Here is a 19,935-nt window from a genome sequence, read left to right as displayed (position 1 = left end):
CTGGAAATGAAAGACTTTTCTTTTTTTTTTTGCTTAAAACATTTGGAAAGCAACTTGGTAACATGCAATGAGAATCTTAACACTGTTCATACCCTTTTATACAGTAATCCCATTTTAAAAACCTACCTTTAGGGGAGGGATAAAAACTTATCTAACAGGTCCAATGAACACTATTCAGGTGATGAGCACACTGATAACCCTGACTTAAGCCTTATAAAAGCTATCCATGTAACAAAAACATTTGTACCCCCTTAATATTTTCAAATAAGTGAAAAAGAACCTACCTTTAGAAATAACCTAAAATACAGAAAAAAGTTTATGCATAAAGATGTTCATTGCAGGGTTAAATAGTAAATAATTATAAATAATCTAATTGTCCTTCTTAAGAGAGAAATAGTTAATTTTATCTATGCAAATGAATGTTTTGCAGTCATTGAAAATGCTTATGGGGAGTTTTAAAAAATAAGTTAGTTCCAAAGGGCAGTGCAAGAGATCCTTGTGGTGTTGGAACTGCTCAGAATCTTGACTGCAGGGGGACATACACAAATTATACAAGTGATAAAATTGTGTAAAACTTAATATACATACACACAAATGAGTACAAGTAAAACAGGAAATCTAAGATCAGTGACTTCTATCAATTATCAGTAGCCTGGTTGTGATATTATTACTACAGCTTTGCAAAACGTCACCATTGGGGATAAAGCATACTGTATTACTTCTTACAATGCCATGTGAATATACAATTATATCAATAGAACTTTCAATTAAAAAATAAGTGAAGTGATTAGGGTATAAGGTTAACAGGGGCCTACTTAGGTTCAACTGAACATTCAGGCTGACAAGACTCCCACAAGCCACATGTTCGGCATCATCTATTCACACGGCTTGCCAGCAGGGCAGCACCACTCATTCCCTTTCAGCAAGAGTTCCAGTTACAGCCACCAGCAGACAGCTCAGATGTGAGGACAGCCACATCAGAAGTATGCTGAAGCCACCTGGCTTAAGAGCCTCATGTATCAAAAGCATCAATATATTTTGCAACAACTCTATAGCATAACTTCTAGAATCCCCATGATAGACACGCTCAGTTATTAAAGTTATTTCACTCAGAAAGTCCAATGTGTGGTGCCCGTCCCATTTAGTATTTATAGTTCATTATCATTCCTTTCAGTTCAGATGCAATTTACCAATCAGAGGTCACTTTCCCCGTAAGCAATGTTATCTAATACCATTTTGATGCATAACACCTTTATTTGTTTACAGGAAAACAGAGCTAGGGAGCTAACCAAAAGTCAAATTCTCAGGCAGCATCATGTCACTCCTTTATCTGTATTAGCATAAAATTATATAAATTTGATCATAATTTAAAATTAAATATTCAAAAGACTGAAAGTAGTTAATATATACTATATGTTAGTTAATAGGATTATATCAATGCTAAATTTCTTGAATTTCTTGGTTGTATTTTGATTACGTAGGTGAATGCCCAAATTCTTAGGAGGTAGCTGTGTAACTATTTAAGGGTAAAATGTCATGTCTGCCACTAACCCGCAGAAAGTTCAGGCGGAAAAAAGTACATACATACATACTCACACATATATGTAAAAAGATAAAGTAAATGTGACCAAATATTAAAAACCGGTGGATCTATGTGAATGATATATGAGTGATGACTGAATTGTTTTTGCTAATTTTCTTTAGGTTTGGAATTTTTCAAAATAAAATGTTGAGGGAATTTGATATATAAAAATATATATATAAAATGATAAGCAACTGTGCCTCTGAATGGTAAAGTTATGAGTGAATTTCTTCCTTTTACCTTTCTGCATTTTACAAAATGTTTCCTTAAAAAAACTTTTTTAATGCAGGAATATTTAGATTTTAGAAAGCTCAAATTTGAAAGTAGCTCTAAATTTTAGGTGCATTGAGTGTGATTAACATATTTCCATACCTGAAAAGGGGCACTATTTCCTTAATGTCCTTTAGTTTCTTAACTTCCTCATCTCGAGCAGGTGCACACAGTGTCCCCATCATACCAGTGATGAACTCTGCCAGCTTGGAAATGTCCAGGGCCCCATTCTCTGCTTCCTGCTTTATCAGATCCAGATCCAAGACTTCTATTATCTGGTTTCTCAGTCTAGTGTGACCAGGCAGCAAGAAAGATAAGAGAGTCTACAAGAGAACACAGCTAAGTTTAATCAAAGTTTCTTACACACCATTTATTATATATATATGGATTTATAACTATCCATATAAGGGCTTACCAACTGCTACTGTAATGTTGCACATATTTTAACCTCTTATTCAACAAATCTACAGAAAAATATGTTTACAAATCATTTAGAATAGCTATCTAAGCTTCCATTTAAGCTCTAGGTAGCAATTAAATGGACACAAGAAAAAACTGTTAATGACGAGAAAAGGAAAACACATTTATTAATATGCGCCTATGACCCAACCACAGATGCCAATTTCCATGGAAACCTATCACCTTTGACACTATTGTTCAAGGCATTGCAAAAACAGTCCTTTTACCTAAAGCCTTCTCTATCCCAAATGCTCCATTAGTGTTCATACCTATTAAAATTTATAAATAACTGAGAGGCTGAGTGTGGTGCAGTGGTTCACACCTGTAATCTCAGCACTTTGGGAGGCTGAGGCAGGAGGATTGCTTAAGCCCAGGAGTTTGAGACAAGCCTGGGAAATACAGTGAGACCCTGTCTCTACAAAAAAAAAAAAAAAATTAGTTGGGGGTGATGGAGTATGCCTGTAGTCCTAGCTGCTAGGGAGGATGAAGCAGGAGGATCACTGGAGTCCAAGGCTGCAGTCAACTATGATAGTGCCACTGCTTTCCAGCCTGGGCAACAGAGCAAGATCCTGTCTCATAAATAAACCCTAGATATTGTAAAATAACTCTTGTTGTCTTTAATGCCTTCAGGTTATCATGGATTGCTTGAAATTTAAAAAGGGGGAGGAGGGGCATTAAGCCAAAAATACTCGAGGCCAGGCTCAGTGGCTCACGCCTGCAATCCTAGCATTCTGTGAGGCCGAGGTAGGAGGATCGCTTGAGGACAGGAGTTCGAGACCAGCCAGAGCAAGAGCAAGACCCCATCTCTACGAAAAATAGAAAAGTTGGCTGGGTGCAGTGGCATGTGCCTGTAGTCCCAGTTACTTGGGAGGCTGAGGCAGGAGGATTGCTTGAGCCCAGGAGTGTGAGGTTGCAGTGAGCTATGATCATGCCACTGCACTCTATCCCAGGCAATAGAGTGAGACCCTGTCTCAAAAAAACAAATACTAGATCTACATTTCAGCAAGTAATTTATCTTCTTCATCCTTCAATTTCTTCAAAGTCTTCTGCTAAAGTAACACAAAGGTTGATTAAAGATTCCTCACACACCAGAAAAGCACAATATGCTCTTTGCCTCACCTCTTTGATTTCTCCTAAAAGTTTGATAGCATGGTCATACGTTGGGGGGTCTTCACTCAGCTGGACACTCAAGCAATCCCAAAAAGCTTTATGTACAATCTCCTTTACTCTCTTCTGCAAGCTGGGGGCAATGAAAAAAAAAAAAGGCAAAAAGCAAAATATATGAGTCTCAAATCACTTTCAAAGGTACTAATTCTATGGGTTTAGGGTAAGAAATCTTAAAAATAATTTGGATCAAAGAAAGATTTCCCAAACATACTTAAACCAATGACATACTTTATTTTAGTTAGTGATTTTTTCCAGTGAGTATTTCATAGGAAAGAACATCTTTCAACTAATTTGGTAGCCAACATTAATCCAACTAACAGCACATAACAGTGCCATATAATAAAAGAATACTGAAAAGTTCAGACCTGTTAGTTTTTACTTCCCTGATACTAGCAAGTTTCCTAAGATATTTAATTAAGTAGTTAGGATAGCAATTTAGCAAGCAACAGGTTGAAGGACTTATTTCCTAAAATTATTCTATTACTATGTGATATATGGGACAACTGCATAACTGGGTACCAAACTATAACAACTTATACATAACATTTCATTAAAACCAGTCTTCATGTCTTGAGAGTAAAACAAATAATTCTTCATTATTAATGTGAAAAAGTACTATCTTTGCAGACATATAAGAAATATCTATAAAGTCATATTTAGAAGCTTCCCATGGGAGACACCATAGCTTGCCAACCCAGTAGCCATTCCTCCTTCTTTGTTAACAGAAACCCAGTGTTTTTCAGAGCAGCAATATACTCCATGAAAATAAATCATAACTGATCCAATAAAGCATATCATGACAGTTCTATTCCCCTTTGCCAGATTTAAGTTTTCCAGAGTCATGTATAGCTGGGGTAGCATGTGACCAAATTCTAATTAACAAAACATTAGGGGATATCTGCTCTGTGACTCCAGGGAAAGATGTTCCTCACCAACAAAACAGCGCTAGTTCACCTAACATTTTCCCTCTTGCCTGCAATGCTGGTGTATGATGAGATGCTTGGAGCTGCAGCATTCATCCTGCAACCATGAGGGACAGGCCATGAGAATCAGATACCAATCCAGAGTCCTGACATCAGTGAACTGTTGCCAACAGGGCATGTACACCTGTATATACTTGATTCTAAAACTTTTTTTTCTCACATTTTAATGTCTCTGAAACTTGAATCTTTCTTAAAACAAATGACAATCTTACAATTATAATGGGCAGTGTATTTTCTTTCTTGTGATGGTACATTTTTTTAAAGATGCACCTTATGATCATTAGAGTCTTAGGTTCAATTAAAAAAAATGATATGTGCCAGGCACTAGGGACACAGAGAATAAGCCACAGTCCCTGCTTTCGTGGCATTTATAATCTGGTGAAGAATGCAAGTAAACCAACAACTACAGTACAATGTGATAGCTGCAAAGAAATGAAAGAAACAATGCAGTGAAAACACAAAATGAGGCAGCTAAATCCTGTTGAGCAGGGAGAAGCTGACACGAAAGACTTTCACAGGAGATTTCCTGTGAAATCCTTCTTTATTTGCATTTTGAAAGATCAGTGTTTCTGAGATCCACTTTTGAACTCCAGTAATTGTTAGTATGGGAATATTTTTTAGCAATAATGTACAAAAGAAAAATATATTTGAATATATTAGCATCAATTGAAGGAAACATTTCCAAAACTGGGAAATGACAGTGTTTTACTAAACAATATAACTTAGTAACTACCTTACCTGTCTTCTGGTAATTCAACTGGTTTAATCTCAAAGTCTCCATTTACTACAATTTCATGGGCTAGAGCCATGTTAGTGACTCCTTTCGCTGTCTCTAGAAGTTCTTCTACTGTCACAAATCGAGGAGGACTAGCTGTAAAAAAAAAAAAAAAAAAAAAAAGAGCATGAGATTTGCTTTTCAAGATTAGAATTTCTATTAAAATAAGGAGAAGGCAGTGGTTCTGATACCAGGCAATAATTTCAGTTATGCCTCTATTAAAATGTTCTGGCATTTTCAAACAGCAACAGAATTTTACTTATTTCATATTCATTTTTTCTTTTAACCTAGAATCCTAAAAGCAGAGACCATTTATGATACTCAAAACATCTGGTTTTTACTAAGACTGGGCAGTGGAAAATAATTATGGTAAATTGACACTTTGAAAAAAGCAAGTTACAGATTATCATCTTCCCAATAAAATGAGGATTTATTTTCTAGTCCTTTTGCCTCCTGTCTACCCTAAAAGAAATAAAAAGTAGATTTAAGATCTTCTCTTTTGCTCTCATCAGTTTACTTCTGCACTACCACTAACACTGTGCCATGAATGAATATCCCCAAATTAAATTAGCATCAAGTCCTACAGCGTGCCGGGTGCTGTTTAAACAAAGCTAAAACCACCACCTTGTACAGCATACTGAGACAGAATACGAGAGCTCTGAAGCTGACCAATGAACAGATCAGAACTGTCACAAAATTTTGACACAAAAATTTTGTAGAATGCAGGCACACTGAATCAAAAACTTTGGAAAAAAGTCATCTTTGGGCTGGGTGTGGTGGCTCATGCCTGTAATCCTAGTACTTTGGGAGGTCGAGGAAGGAGGACGGCTTGAGACCAAGAGTTTTGAGATCACCTGGGCAACATTCTGAGACCCCATCTCTACAAAAAATACAAAAACTAGCCAGGCTTCATGGCATGTGACTGTAGCCCCAGCAACTCAGGAGGCTGAGGCAGGAGAATCACTTGAGCCCAAGGAGTTTGAGGTTGCAGTGAGCTATGATGACAACACTGCACTTTAGGCCAGGCGACAAAGCGAGACTTTCTCAAAAAAAAAAAAAAAAGTAAAGATCTTCTTAGGTTAGTGCAAAGTTATTTTCCTTCTCTTTTGCTCACTTTCAGTGAAAGGGAAAAAAGGAACCAAATCTAAGAGCTGGTCATATCCTGTCTGGTAAAAATCTTTATTTGGTCACTTAAGGGGAAGTTGGGAAAACTCTCAAAATTCCTCCTCGCAAAATTCTTCTCAGCATTTTCAGAGAATATTAATAAATAGAATAAATCTAGCTTCATAGATATTGGTAAAATATAATAAATATCCCAAATCAAAGCTCATAAAGATCTTTTTAATTCTCAAGATATCAATTTTCTGCAAATAAATCTATTGATTGAACACAATCCCATCAAAGCCCCAGCAGGCTTTTTAGTTGAAATTGCCAAACTGATTCTAAAATTTATATGGAAATGCAAAAGATCTAGAAAAGAGAAAACAATTTTGAAAAAGAAAAACAGAGAACTTACACTAACTGATTTCAAGACTTACTATAAAACTACAGTAATCAAAACAGTGTATTTTTGGCATGTGGACAGATATACAGATCAATTGAACAAGGCAGAAAATCCAGAAATTGGTATATATACACATATAGACACACATATGTATATATGTATATATGTGGTCAACAGGCAAGGACAGGTTTTTTTTAAAATCAAATGGTACTAGAACAATTAGATTTCTGTATGCAAAAGAATTATCCTCACATGATAAACAAAAACTCCAAATGCATCATAGTCCTAAATGTAAGAGCTAAGACTATAAAACTTCTAGAAGAAAACATAGACAAAAATCTTTGTGATCTTGGATTAGCCAAGATACCAAAAGTTCAAACTACAAAAGAAGAAATTGTTAAATTGGACTTTTTCAAAATTGAAAAGTTTTGCTCTGTGAAAGACTATTAAGAAAATGAAAAGGCATTTGCTTAATGCCTTTTCTCCTATTCCACAGGAGAAAATGTCTCCAAAGCATAAATATAATAAAGGACTTATATTCAGAATATAACAATTCAAATACAAGATAAAGAACCAACAAAAAATGGACAAAAGATTCAAACAGACATTTCTCCAAAGATAATATACAAATGGCCAGTAAGCACAGGAAAAGATACTCAACATCATTAATTGTTAGGGAAATATACATTAAAACCACATAGATACCACTATATACCCATTAGAATGGCCAAAATTAAAAAGACTGATCATATCAAGTTCTGGCATAGATGTGGAGTAATGTAACTCTCACACTTGGATAGTGGCAATGTAAAACTATACAGTTACTTTGGAAACCAGTCCAGAGGTTTCTTATAAAACATATACTTATGACATGACCCAGCAACCCCATTCCTAGATCTTTACCCCAAGAAAACCGAAAGCATATGGCACGCAAAGACTTGTACTCAAATGTTAACAGGAGCTTTATTCACAACAGCCAAAACCTGGAAATAATCCAAATGTCTATCAACTGCAGAATAAACAAATTATAGTATAACCATACAATGGAATGCTACTCAGCAATAAAAAAGTAACATACTAATATATGCAAAAATGTGGATGAATCTCAAAAGCATTACCCAAAGTGAAAGAAGCCAAATACAGAAGAGTACATTCAGTATGACTCCAGTTATATGAAGTTATACAAAGGGCAAGATTATAGTGACAGAAAGCAGACCAGTCGTTGCAAGGGCTGGGGATTGGGAGGGAAAAAACTCACTGGCAAAAGGCACAGGAAAATTTTGGGGGGGTGATAGAAATGTTCTAGCAGCTCATGATTATGGTGGTAGTCACGCAACTGTAAATGTATTTGTTAAACGCCATCAAACTGTACACTTAAAATTGGTGTGTTTTATTATATATAAATTATGCCTTAATAAAGATTTAAAATTTCTAAGGCACATACATATATACTGATTATTAAATTCCTTCAATTTCGTATTTTCTGTTACTGGTTATCAGAAAATGGAACTTCCACTGTGGGTATGTGAATATCATTATTAAACACCACCAAACTCTTATCTCTTAAAAAGAAATTCAGAGATTATCATTAGGGCTTCCAAGTTTTTAACCTTGGTTTTATTAAAAATAATCAAAGGCTCATCTTAAATTTATGAAAGTAACAGAAACGCATCAAGTTCTTTCAGTAAATTTGCTATTTTTCAACAATTTTAGGCATCTTGGTAATAATGGACATTGTTACCATGCTACTTAGTCATGAAACACAATGGACAGAGCAAATCAGGAAGAAATTCAACTTCCTCTAGACTCTGTTGGGTATGACCTTGAACAAATCACTTAAATTTCCCAGAGTCTTTGTTTCTTCACATGCAAAAAGAAGATAATCAGCCAGGCACAGTAGCTCGCACCTGTAATCCTAGAACTCTAGGAGGCCAAAGTGGGAGGATCCCTTGAGCTCAGGAGTGTGAGACATGCCTGACCAAGAGTGAGACCCTGTCTCTACTAAAAATAGAAAAAATCAGCCAGGCATGGTGGGGTGCGCCTGTAGTCCCAGCTACTCAGGAGGCTGAGGTAGGAGGATCGCTTGAGCCCTGCAGTTGGAGGTTGCAATGAGCTACAATGAGACCACTGCACTCTAGCTGGGGCAAGGCAACAAGTGAGACTCTTAAAAAAAAAAGAGAGAAATGAGACTTAAGGGTGTTTTATGAAAATAAGAATCCTTTAAATTCTAGGCAAGTATATTCTCAAGTGTTTTGGGCATACCTGGGACAAAACAATTTGTACTAAGTACTGAGAGAACATCAGACAACTAGAAGAAAGTTTTCAGGAGCTGTCCAAGTTAGATACTACTCAAAATCAAACTGATTAATGAAGGGTATCTGATCAAGAAAGAAAAAAGCTGTAATTCTAAGACATGATCAGGATGTTACAGATCTATGCACAGAGGAATTACATTCATTGCATACAAATTACAGGGTTGTGGAGTTTTTTTGTTTTTTGAGAGTTCTCAAATTTACCAATTTCATAAATGAAAACTTTTAAAGATGCAATTTAATGAACAACACAGCTTTACCTCAACTTATGAAAAGAGCCTGAGTTGGAATAAGAGCCATGAAAAACAGTAAGGTTAAACTGGACATGGTGGCCTGTAGTCCCAGCTACTCAGGATGCTGAGGTGGGAGGATCGCTTGAGCCCAGGCATTCAAGAAGGCCAGCCTGGGCAACACAGCGAGGCCCTGTGTCCTTAAAAAAAAAAAAAGTAAAGTTACATATATCCTACCCTGAATTTTATCTTATTATGCGATATAAAGCTAAAGCTGTTACTAAATTTTGTTACAGGTTTGTGCATTGGTTTCCTGTTAGAGAAACTGAAAATCACATTAAGTTAAATATGGCCTTTGGGAGGCTGTCAGACAGACTCCAAAGTAAAAAGAAGTTCTGATTTAGAACAGTTGTAGTCTCTACCTTTCTTTACTAAGGTGTCCTGGGATCTGAGGAGTCTATACACTCTAAAAAGATGCTTTTAGTCACATAAGTGGATAGACATTTATAGAGGGCAGATGACAACTGTCACCAAAACAACTACTATAGTATATTAAGGCCAGGGTAAAGATTATCCATATAACTTTATTACACTGGATGGAAACTGCTTGTTAATTTGTCTTCCTCAGTACACTGCAAGCTCCATGAGGACAGAGACAACACGTGTCTGGTTCGCTACTGAATCTCCAATACAAAGTACACACTTGATAAATATGGAGACACCATAATTCAAAATTTAGTCATGAGCTTTACAAATGTAAGAACTCATGTCTTCCATTCAACTAAGATTACTGGGATCTACTAATTAAACTCACAAGGACCTGATTTAATAAACCAAAGTACTAAGTGGGAAACATTAACTGGAATATAACAATTGATGTGTGTCATCTGAATATGGCATCTTTTACTGGTCAACTAGGTAATTAAAAGTTAGAACAGAAGTTGCTTTGTGAGCAGAGGATTAAAGTGTATGGAAGTAGAGGATCTTAGAGGAAACATTGTTAAGTTACAGTTGATTGATCCTTATTCTAAGGATCTCTATGTTTAAAGAGCAAATCATCTTTTAGAATCAAATCACCACCTCAGATTAGTGCCAACCAGTTCTTACAAGCCAGCCATTTTTCCTTTTTCAGTATTCTGCATCAGTTACCAACAACAATTCCACCCTTAAAACATTACTCTGTGGTATAATCTGCAAATAAATGTTATCTTTTTGCTATTTACATTTTAATTTGTAGAATTCCAGATGTGATTTTAGAGTTAAACTCAGCAACTACACATTTATAGAGTTTGGGAAAAAATGTCTGCAAATAGTTAATTTCATATTGTTAATTCTTATTTACACTTTATGTGGGCAATGATGCCTCCTTACTTGGTCCCCAAATGATGAGGTCTTAGCTTTACCTTTTCATAGTCCTGTACCTACCTATTATTACCAAGATAAATAGCAATGAAGCCTAGGGCATTGATTTTGAACCTTATTTTGGTACGGACGTCTATGAGAATTTAATGAAAGCTCCCATGACCTTCCTGTTAAAAAAAATGCATATACATACAAATGTTGATGTACCTTTTCGGCTGTTTCTGGATCCCCTAAAACTGATCAAAGGTCCCAGGATAAATATTCTTGCCTTAAGGACACAACTACACACAATTGCAGGTAATGTAGCCTAGTACTGGTTCGGGACATTAATTTGGAGTCATGCATCAGACTGACAGGATGCCAAAGGCGAAGCCACTGATCAAAGAATGAAGACCTAAACCAAAAGTTCTCCTTTATCAGAAACTTCAGGTGGTAAAACTATCATGTTAGCAGTACATATCCACATCACAGCAATCAATCCTAGCATCTTCAAATGCAACAGATGACATAAGGTTAGTAATTGTAACAACTACTGTTTACTGAGCATGTGTCATGTGCCAAACACTAAGTGTAAAGATTAAATGAATTCCTATAAAGCAATCACCCTAAGATAGGTGTATTTTCCTTATTTTAAAGATGGGAAGGCCAGGCGTGGTGCCTCACGCCTGTAATCCTAGCACTCTGGGAGGCCAAGGCGGGTGGATTGCTCGAGGTCAGGAGTTCGAGACCAGACTGAGCAAGAGCGAGACCTCGTCTCTACTAAAAATAGAAAGAAATTATCTGGCCAACTAAAAATATATATATAAAAAAAAAATAGCCGGGCATGGTGGCACATGCCTGTAGTCCCAGCTACTTGGGAGGCTGAGGCAGAAGGATTGTTTGAGCCCAGGAGTTTGAGGCTGCTGTGAGCTAGGCTGACGCCACGGCACTCACTCTAGCCTGGGCAACAAAGCGAGACTCTGTCTCAAAAAAAAAAAAAAAAGATGGGAAAACAAAAGCTCTCTAACTATATATATTTGAGACGATACCTAACACATGCATGATAGACCGCACTATTTTTTTTTAACATTCCTAAACTAGAGATAGAAGACTGTGCTATTAACAGCATGTTTCCCTAGACACAATTTGACCTAATAGTTTATTTATCAAAATCTATGTGATAATAAACCATGATAAAATAGGATTCACTATTGTTTGCTATAAGAATACTATGTTGACTAATAAATTGTCTGGGAAGGGCTTTGATCATTTTAGAAAAAACACACCTCAAAACCCAAAAATGTCTGTACTTCTTCCAAATATGTACAATTACTGATCATCTACACTTTAAAGAGATAACAACAATACTGACATTCTTAGACTGTGACATTCCCTCTTAAAACTTTCATTTTTGGACTCACTTCAAAAAGCTTAAGTATTCCTAATAAAAGACATGAGTAGAAGCAACTGTTGGGAATACATGCAGAAATTACCACCCTTTCATCTACAAGGTTTGTTCCCTGCCAGGGATCCGAAATGACTTCACCACACACATTTCAGCAAACTTAATCCCCTCAACCTTGTGGGAACTGAGCCCCCAGGCAGTGAAGTTAGGGTGTGGTAAACTCACATTTTTTTTTTAACCTGCACAAGCACAGTCCTGGCTGGAATCAGCCTCAGACTTTCAAACACTCTTTTAATTAAAGCTGCAGTTTGCACTCCACCCTCCTATTTCTCAAAGCACCTCAGAGGAACTGGAATGGAACTGAGGCTGGAGAAAGATAGAGATATTCCAGACATTATTCTAAAATTTTAATTTCCCATGCAATTGAAAACCCACAAGTAATTAGGCTGCCAGATGAGAAACTGCTGCTATTCTTAAATGCTAATTATTGGCAATGTTAGCTTGCTATTAGAACCTAGTTCAGAGCCACATGCACAAGAAGGCCTAATAAAACTATCACCTGAAAACAATATTATAGCTTCACGAAAGTCAATTTACTTACAGTGAGGTCTTTGTACTCTTTGGGGGCTGGGAGAGCCCGACTTTATTTTTTTCTGTAAAGCTTCATCAGAACTTTCCACAGCATCTTCAAGGCCTTGCTCAGAATCATTTGATTTTGATTTTCCTGCTTCGTTTATATTGGACTTGTCAAGGTTTTCAGACATTCTCAATTAAGTTTATTCACTTTCCTAAGAAAGACAAGAAAAAAATGAACCAAAAGTGTCCTAGCTCTGTTACCAACTAGCAATGTGACTCTACTAGGCAAATCATTTAACCTCTTTGGGTTTCAGTTTTCTCATCTGTAAAATAAATGGGCTTGCTAAGATCTTATCCAGCTATAATATTCCACTTCAATGATTAAACAGATATTTGTAAAATGACACTTGTAATTTATCAAATTTATGGACCTCAGACGGTAATAAGTCAGAATATTTTTGTTCCACTCCTGAGTAGCATGTCACAAGACAGGGCCTTAAACTATTAGAAGACACACTATAAACTGCTTGGTTTTTTTAATCAAAGAGAGTGATTCAATCTTAAATTCTTTACTTTCATTCCTGAGAGCAGATAGGAAAACTCCTTGGAAATATTGCTTTTAATCAGGCTTCAAGTGAATCCACTGGGATGAGGAGTTGATTCCCTGTTCTTATCATGTGGATAAGATACCTGGGGATGACAGAAGATAGAATCTCATAAAGTATTTAGGAGGAATGTGTAGGGCAAATATTTTTATTAACCTCCTTGCCAGTAAGTAGGAAAAGATGGTGAATACAACAGAAAGTTAACAGCCAACCATAATGTATGCTGTTGGGTTGGGGTTTTCATTTTTTTAGTTGCTGATTAAAATAGGAACACCTGACACTTTGGCTTGTGCTTGTGTTTTAATTACACTAAAACGTTTTGCCATGTTTTCTCCCTGCCTAGGGTTCTGTATTCCTAGGATGTTTCTAATTAAGGGAGAAGAAAGATACAATGTTTCTGCATTTACTGAAAATAATTAACATTTGTATCATTAGCACTTGAAGATCACAAAAAATTTTCATAAACACTAAGTAGACTTTATTACACACCTGGAAGGTAATCAAGGGATCAAAAGAAATGTAGACTGCCTTGGGGGGGGGGTTGGCAGACTGTCTTCTCCACATTAGAGAGAGAAGAATCACTTGATATAATTATCTGAAATTTCAGAGAACTCCATTGAACAGAATGATGTTACTGGAATTGAAATTTTCAGTCCTGTATTATTAGTACAAAGGTGGTTTTTCCTTTGTGCTATGTATTCCCTCTTTCAAGTCCCACTTTAGCTTCCAACGCCCATCTCTTCTCTGTCCTAAATCCTATCAGGGCTTGGAAATGCTCTATGATCCAAAGGATAACATTACCAGTATATTCTATAAGAAAGGACAAACAAAAACACTTCTAATTTTATCCTCTTCACATGCTGAAAAGGAGCCCAGAAAAGATGAAGTAATTCATTCTGTGCAGTGAGGAGGAAAGGCAGGATTTCTAGGTCTCTAATGCGCAGCTTAGTAAACTAACCCCATCCTTTTAAGATTCAGCTCAAGTCCTATCTCCTCTCAGGACACTTCCTGGACCTCACCAGTGTTTGCTCCTTTCTCTGAACTCCTGTAGGCCTGGTTACTAGACATCTGGCATTCATCACTGCCTTAAATTCAATTTAAAATATGCTTATTTAAATAGGAATAGAAAGATGAAGATACATAATCTAGAGAAGGAAACAGACATGGTTACAAGGAACCATAATGAAACTTAAGCCTTAGTGGCATTATGAAATTGCCCAGGGAATACAGCAGAGGAAGAAACTAATTCTGTCTGGGAGAAGGTTGGGAAAATACTCCTAGAAAAGGTGGCATTTGAACTGATCTTTAAAACGATTTCTCCCCGTTAGAAAATGTCTGGAGGGGGAGAGGAGGTGAAAAAGGGAGTATTTCACTCAGAGGGCCGAAGCCAAGGCACACGAAGATGAGACGAGGAAGTGGCAAGTGAGGATGATGGAAAGATGCGTTGGGGCCAGATGGCAAAAGTGCTAGTGTTTATTTTTTTAAAAAACTCTTCACCTAGATTTTGAACTTCTTAAGAGTCAGGACCAACCATATTCCTCACACATGCTCCACACGTACAGATATATGCCCCCAAATAGATACCCACTAAGTTATGTGTTGACAGAGATGAATCCCTGTGTCATCTCCGCGATGTCAGTGTCTTCGGGAGGGCTGGGTGTTGGTCTCAGACATACCTGAGTTCCAATTTTGGCTCTTTGCCATGTCTGTTAATTGTTTCCTCGTCTGTGAAATGGAGCTACCTACTTCCTCGGTCTGGGGGAGGATTACGCGAGAGATTGAGCATAACTGAGGTTGGCACACGACAGACTTTCCACAAATGTTAACTATAATTAAAAGGCTATAGGAGGCATCCAGAAACCATTTCAATGCTTACAGTGCGCTAATTCATTCAACAATCATCAACCCAGCGATGCCTAAAAGGGGAACCGGGGGTAGGAGGATCTTCGCACTTGCCATGAAGACTGTCATCCGTCGGGGCTGCACGCGGGGCCTAAGCTGGACGCAGGAGACTCCCCAGCAGAAGGGGTCTTTCAGCAAAAAAAGGGGGGCTCTGTCCTCCAGAGTCACTTCCTCTGGCACTCAGTGCCACTCACTCCCGGCGTCCAGATTCCGTTGTAAACAACTGTTTGGGCCAGCGAGGGAGTGGCAGGGCCGGGAGCAAGCGACGGAAGCGGGGCGCGCCCGCAGGGCGGCCTCGAGGGGTGGGCCTCCACCCGCCCACTGCCCATGCCTCTTCCTCGCCTTCGCCAAACCTGACGGGGAAAGGCAAAGAAATGCCTGCGATTTCGACCTCGCGCCTCCCATGCGGGCCCCGCCAGCCTCTGCGCCCGCTCTCCTCACCTGCCGCGGAGCCGGCGTTCTCGCTCCAGCCGCTCCCGCCGTGCGTCAGGCGGGGGGAGGCGCCGCGGGGCAGGCGGGGGCGACGCGCAGGCGGCAGGGGCGGTTCAGCCTCTGCCCCTCCGAGGCCGCATCCCTCGCCGCGCTGCGGGCGGTCCTCCCGGCCCGGCTCTGGTGGGCAGCGGCCAGAGCGGCCGCCCCTCAGCGTCGGGAAGGAGGAGGCTGCTCGTATCCGCGAGGCGCCGGCTCAACGCAGGGCGGCGCCATATTTTGTACGGAAAGGCGGGCGGCTCTTTCCCCTGCTTGCCAAGGGGCCCGAGAAGCGGTGGCTCGGATCTGGGCGGCGCCATATTTCTGTAGGAAAGGGCGGAAGGCGAGGCCAGGTGCCCGCCAAGAAAGCTCAGCGGGCAGTAGCTCCGGGCCGGGAGTCGTCCGCCCCGCACAGGGAGGCGCCACGTTTCCGTACGGAACGGCAGAGGCGCGGCCGGCTGCCCCCCGAGGGGGTGGGCGACGCGAGAGGAAAGTGAGGCGCTGAAGGCGCCGAATCAGTCAGTGAAGGAAAAGGAGGTCTCCCAGGAGCAACCGCATTCACAACTTCTCCGGCTTTGAAATTTAAATAGTCATCTTTGTAGCTGCTCAAAGTTTATTCCCCTTCTCTTATTTTGGCTGTTAAAAAAGTTACGCCCACCACCTAGACAGCCAAATCTCAATGGCAAATGTTCGGTTTTTGAGAGTCCTCTCTGCCTAAGTGGCTGCTGCATGTTGTGGGTGGGAAGAGAGACACTTCAGCTCTGAAGATGGAAGACGGGACAAACGGTTTCCTTCAGGGCTCAGCTTGGTGTAGGTAGTTCCTAAGCACGTTAAGCGCGGGGAGCATTTTATGCTTAGTCTGTGTTCCAGAAAGGAAAAACACTTTCTACCGGTGTATCACGTTAAGAAAAGCCTATTGTGAAGCCTCGTCTCCCTCGGTCCCAGGTGGTGGCTAAGACTATCGCGGCGCTGCTCCAGGAAAACCACACTTCTCAACCTGCTGCAGCAAAATAGCAAGCCACGTGCGTAGGAAGTATGTTATTGTGCTCAGTATTAAAAAATAAAAGGCATGTGACTCTTAACTGTTAATTTCATGCCTTAAGCAAAATGAAGGTAATGTCTCCTACCTGTAGACTATAAAACAGGTTTAATTTAAACTAGAACAAAGCAGATGGGTGGAAATAGTGCCTTCAAACGCTACTTTTAAATAGATCACATGTAGGTAGTTATTCCTAAAGTATTGAAGCCTGAGTGCAATATAGGACCCTCAAACCATTTACTAACTAGCATATTATTTTTGTTTAAAAAAAAACGCCAAAAACAAGTTCTCAGATTCACTTTAGAAGGAAAAAAAATCACAAACCACCAAAAACCCTTAATCTTAACTAAGGAACTGTTAAAATTCACAAAGAAAACACGCACTTCTCACTTCTGAGTCCAGACTGATATACCATAAACTCTCTAGGTGAGTGTTTCTCAACCCTGAATACACCTTAGAATCTTGGGGGTAGGGGTTCTAACACTATCAGACAAAACTCTGGGGGTGATGCCAGGCAAAAATCTTCTCAGAGCTTCCCACGTGATCCTAATGTGCAGCCAGGCTAGAGCTACCTCCACTACCTTCCTTGAAAGATTAACATAACCAACTTTCACTTGGTTAGGAGCAAGTGAATGAATGTAACCAGTTTCACTTGGAGAGAGCACTGGAGCAATACCAAAACCACACTGATTTAATTTGAGATGGTTTACCTGTAATCATTTGATATATTTTGAAGTGTTTCCTTTAAATTAAAAAAAAAATTGACACATGTTCCAGTTTGGTCTTTGGCAGCTAGGACTGGAAACTCAGATTACTTCAAGGTAAAGGGAGTTCACTGCAAGGCTACATAGGGCTTGGAAGGAGAAAAGTGGCAGCTGCTCTCCTGGAACACACAAGGAGCTCCCATCTATCGCTGCTCCTTGCTGTAGTCTATTCCACTTTCTATGCTACAGGCTGGTTTCTCTATTTACTTAGTTGCTGCTCCCTCAAAATTTAGATGTACGTATATAGAATTTGCTTGGCAAAGCTGATTTTTGTGCAAAGTCAGTCTCAACCTCCACAGAGGCTGTCTTGGATCAGGTGCTCAGCCAGGGTCTACTCTGCTAGGACGACAGCAAGACTCAGTCACCTAGGTATCAGGTGTGTATGTGGGGATGGAAGGCATCAAGGATGAATGAGGGCACACATCAAAAGGTAACTGACGGTTCTAATGTCTCAGGAGGGTTGCCTAAAGCTTTCAGGGTGGCACTGGACCTATGGTTTAAAACTTTAACAATGATTGCAGCAAACATGACCAATTTTTCTTAAAATTTTATTGTATTGTTATGAAGTTTGAGGTTTGTTTTACTAGTGTATTTTCCATGAAATTAACATTGTATTAGAGGGCCAGGCGTGGTGGCTCACGCCTGTAATCCTAGCACTCTAGGAGGCCGAGGCGGGTGGATCGCTCGAGGTCAGGAATTCGAGACCAGCCTGAGTAAGAGCGAGACCCCGTCTCTACTAAAAATAGAAAGAAATTATCTGGCCAACTAAAAACATGTATAGAAAAAATTAGCTGGGCATGGTGGCTCATGCCTGTAGTCCCAGCTACTCGGGAGGCTGAGGCAGTAGGATGGCTTAAGCCCAGGAGTTTGAGGTTGCTGTGAGCTAGGCTGATGCCACGGCACTCACTCTAGCCCGGGCAACAAAGCAAGACTGTCTCAAAAAAAGAAAAAAAAAAAAAAAAACCATTCTATTAGAATGTTGCTTCTTCTAGAAGGATGAAAATAAGTAGTTCTGCCTTCCCCTGAAGGTGTTTGTTTTGGTTCCCAAATAATTATGCTACTCAGTTATGTGCAAAATAAAGGTTGCAAATCAGATAGCATATACAGTTGCTCTGCCAACCATGTTGTTCTCCCCACAGTTCCAGTAGCATGTTTCTGAAAACTTCCTCTCACATTTAAATCATGAACTTCTTTCACCTCATTGTAAAGACAGCAGTCCTCCCTTCTTCCCTATGCAAAAAAAAAAAACTGAGTTTATTCCGCTTTATTAGGATTGGTATTACAGATACATTATAAATATTAGTCTTCAACCTTCACCCATTTAAAGACTAACGAGTATCAGTTGTACCCTAGAAAATAAAAAATTACTGACATGCTAGCATATTGGTGCATCATTTTTCTCTACCTCTGTAAAAGTCTAAGTTAAAATAAAATTTAGTGGGTTTTTGTTTTTGTTTTTTTTTTTAAGTCTCACTCTGTGGCCCTGGCTTAGAGTGCAGAGGCATCATCATGGCTCACTGCAACCTCTTGGGCTAAAGCAATCCTCCTGCTTCAGCCTCCTAAGTACCTGGGACTATAGGTGCTCACCACCACATCCAGCTAATCAGCTCATTTTTTCTATTTTTAGTAGAGACAGGGTCTCACTCTTACTCAGGCTGGTCTTGAACTCCTGACCTCCAGCAGTTCTCCCACCTTGGCCTCCCAGAGTGGTAGGATTACAGGCATGAGCCACCCCACTGGGCTAAAACTTAATGTTTAAAAATCCGAGTATAAATGGAGCCTGTGCAGTTCAAATCTGTGTTGTTCAAAGGTCACCTGTATATCTTGACAGTGCAGTTGTTCCAAAATAATCATTAACTTGGTTAAAAAGTTGCTCAAAACTTTCCCTCTAATGACCAATTTACAAGAAATATAGGACACAAAAGAACGTGATAAAGGCCAGCCCAGACTTGTAATCAGCAAAATTCAGACTATGGAAAACTCAAGGACAACTGACCTGGCTTATTCCACAATAGAGACAAACACAGAGACAAGAGGGGTGGAAGGAGAAAAGAGAACTCATGGATTTTTTAAAAGACACTTAAGAAGCATATTAACCAATTGTAACTTATGGGTATTATTTGGAGTCCTATTTGAATAAACTTGTAAAAATCATTTGAGATCAGAAAGTTTGAACACTAACTGCATATCTAATGATATTAAGGAATTCTGGGTTTATTTGAGTGATGATTATTGTGGTTGTTTTTAATGTCCTTATCTTTTGGCCATACATACTGAAATTTTATAAAGGAAGTGATATAATGTCTGAAATTTGCTGAGGGGGGAGCAAGGAATGGGAGGGATAAACAAGACAGGCCATGAGTTGACAATTGTCAATATTGGTTAATGGACACATGGGAGAGTTCATTATTCTATCTTCCCCTACTTTTATGTATGTTTGAAATTTCCCACAATGAGCTTAGAAAGATGAAGTCCTCAGAAGCATTAAAACGGTCTGATTTCTGACTTGTCTATGACTTATGGTAATTAGCAAATTCATTTTATCATAGCCTA

The 19,935-nt window shown here is 39.1% G+C and overlaps 1 protein-coding gene across 3 annotated transcripts in view; it reads right to left on the bottom strand.

Moving 5' to 3' along the window:
- Nucleotides 1-15,904, bottom strand: part of TCP11L1 (t-complex 11 like 1) — a 30,798-nt gene extending 14,894 nt beyond the window's left edge. Inside the window, exons 1-5 of one of the 3 annotated variants that reach the window (XM_045557754.1) lie at nucleotides 15,553-15,904; nucleotides 12,630-12,816; nucleotides 5,200-5,332; nucleotides 3,431-3,551; nucleotides 1,955-2,175 (exon numbers count right to left, since the gene is read on the bottom strand). In XM_045557754.1, coding sequence (XP_045413710.1) covers nucleotides 1,955-2,175; nucleotides 3,431-3,551; nucleotides 5,200-5,332; nucleotides 12,630-12,792 — 638 coding nt within the window. In that variant the 5' untranslated portion in view covers nucleotides 12,793-12,816; nucleotides 15,553-15,904. Of the gene's footprint in view, nucleotides 1-1,954; nucleotides 2,176-3,430; nucleotides 3,552-5,199; nucleotides 5,333-12,629; nucleotides 12,817-15,085; nucleotides 15,109-15,161; nucleotides 15,465-15,552 lie in introns of those variants that run through there. The other 2 variants (XM_045557753.1, XM_045557755.1) reach the window with 2 other exon arrangements.
- Nucleotides 15,905-19,935: the final 4,031 nt, after the last annotated feature.

Source organism: Lemur catta, chromosome 7 (assembly GCF_020740605.2).
Source record: "Lemur catta isolate mLemCat1 chromosome 7, mLemCat1.pri, whole genome shotgun sequence".
Lineage (NCBI taxonomy): Eukaryota > Metazoa > Chordata > Mammalia > Primates > Lemuridae > Lemur > Lemur catta.
The sequence above is the reverse complement of the archived record's forward strand: the minus strand, read 5'-3'. Positions and strand labels throughout refer to the sequence as shown.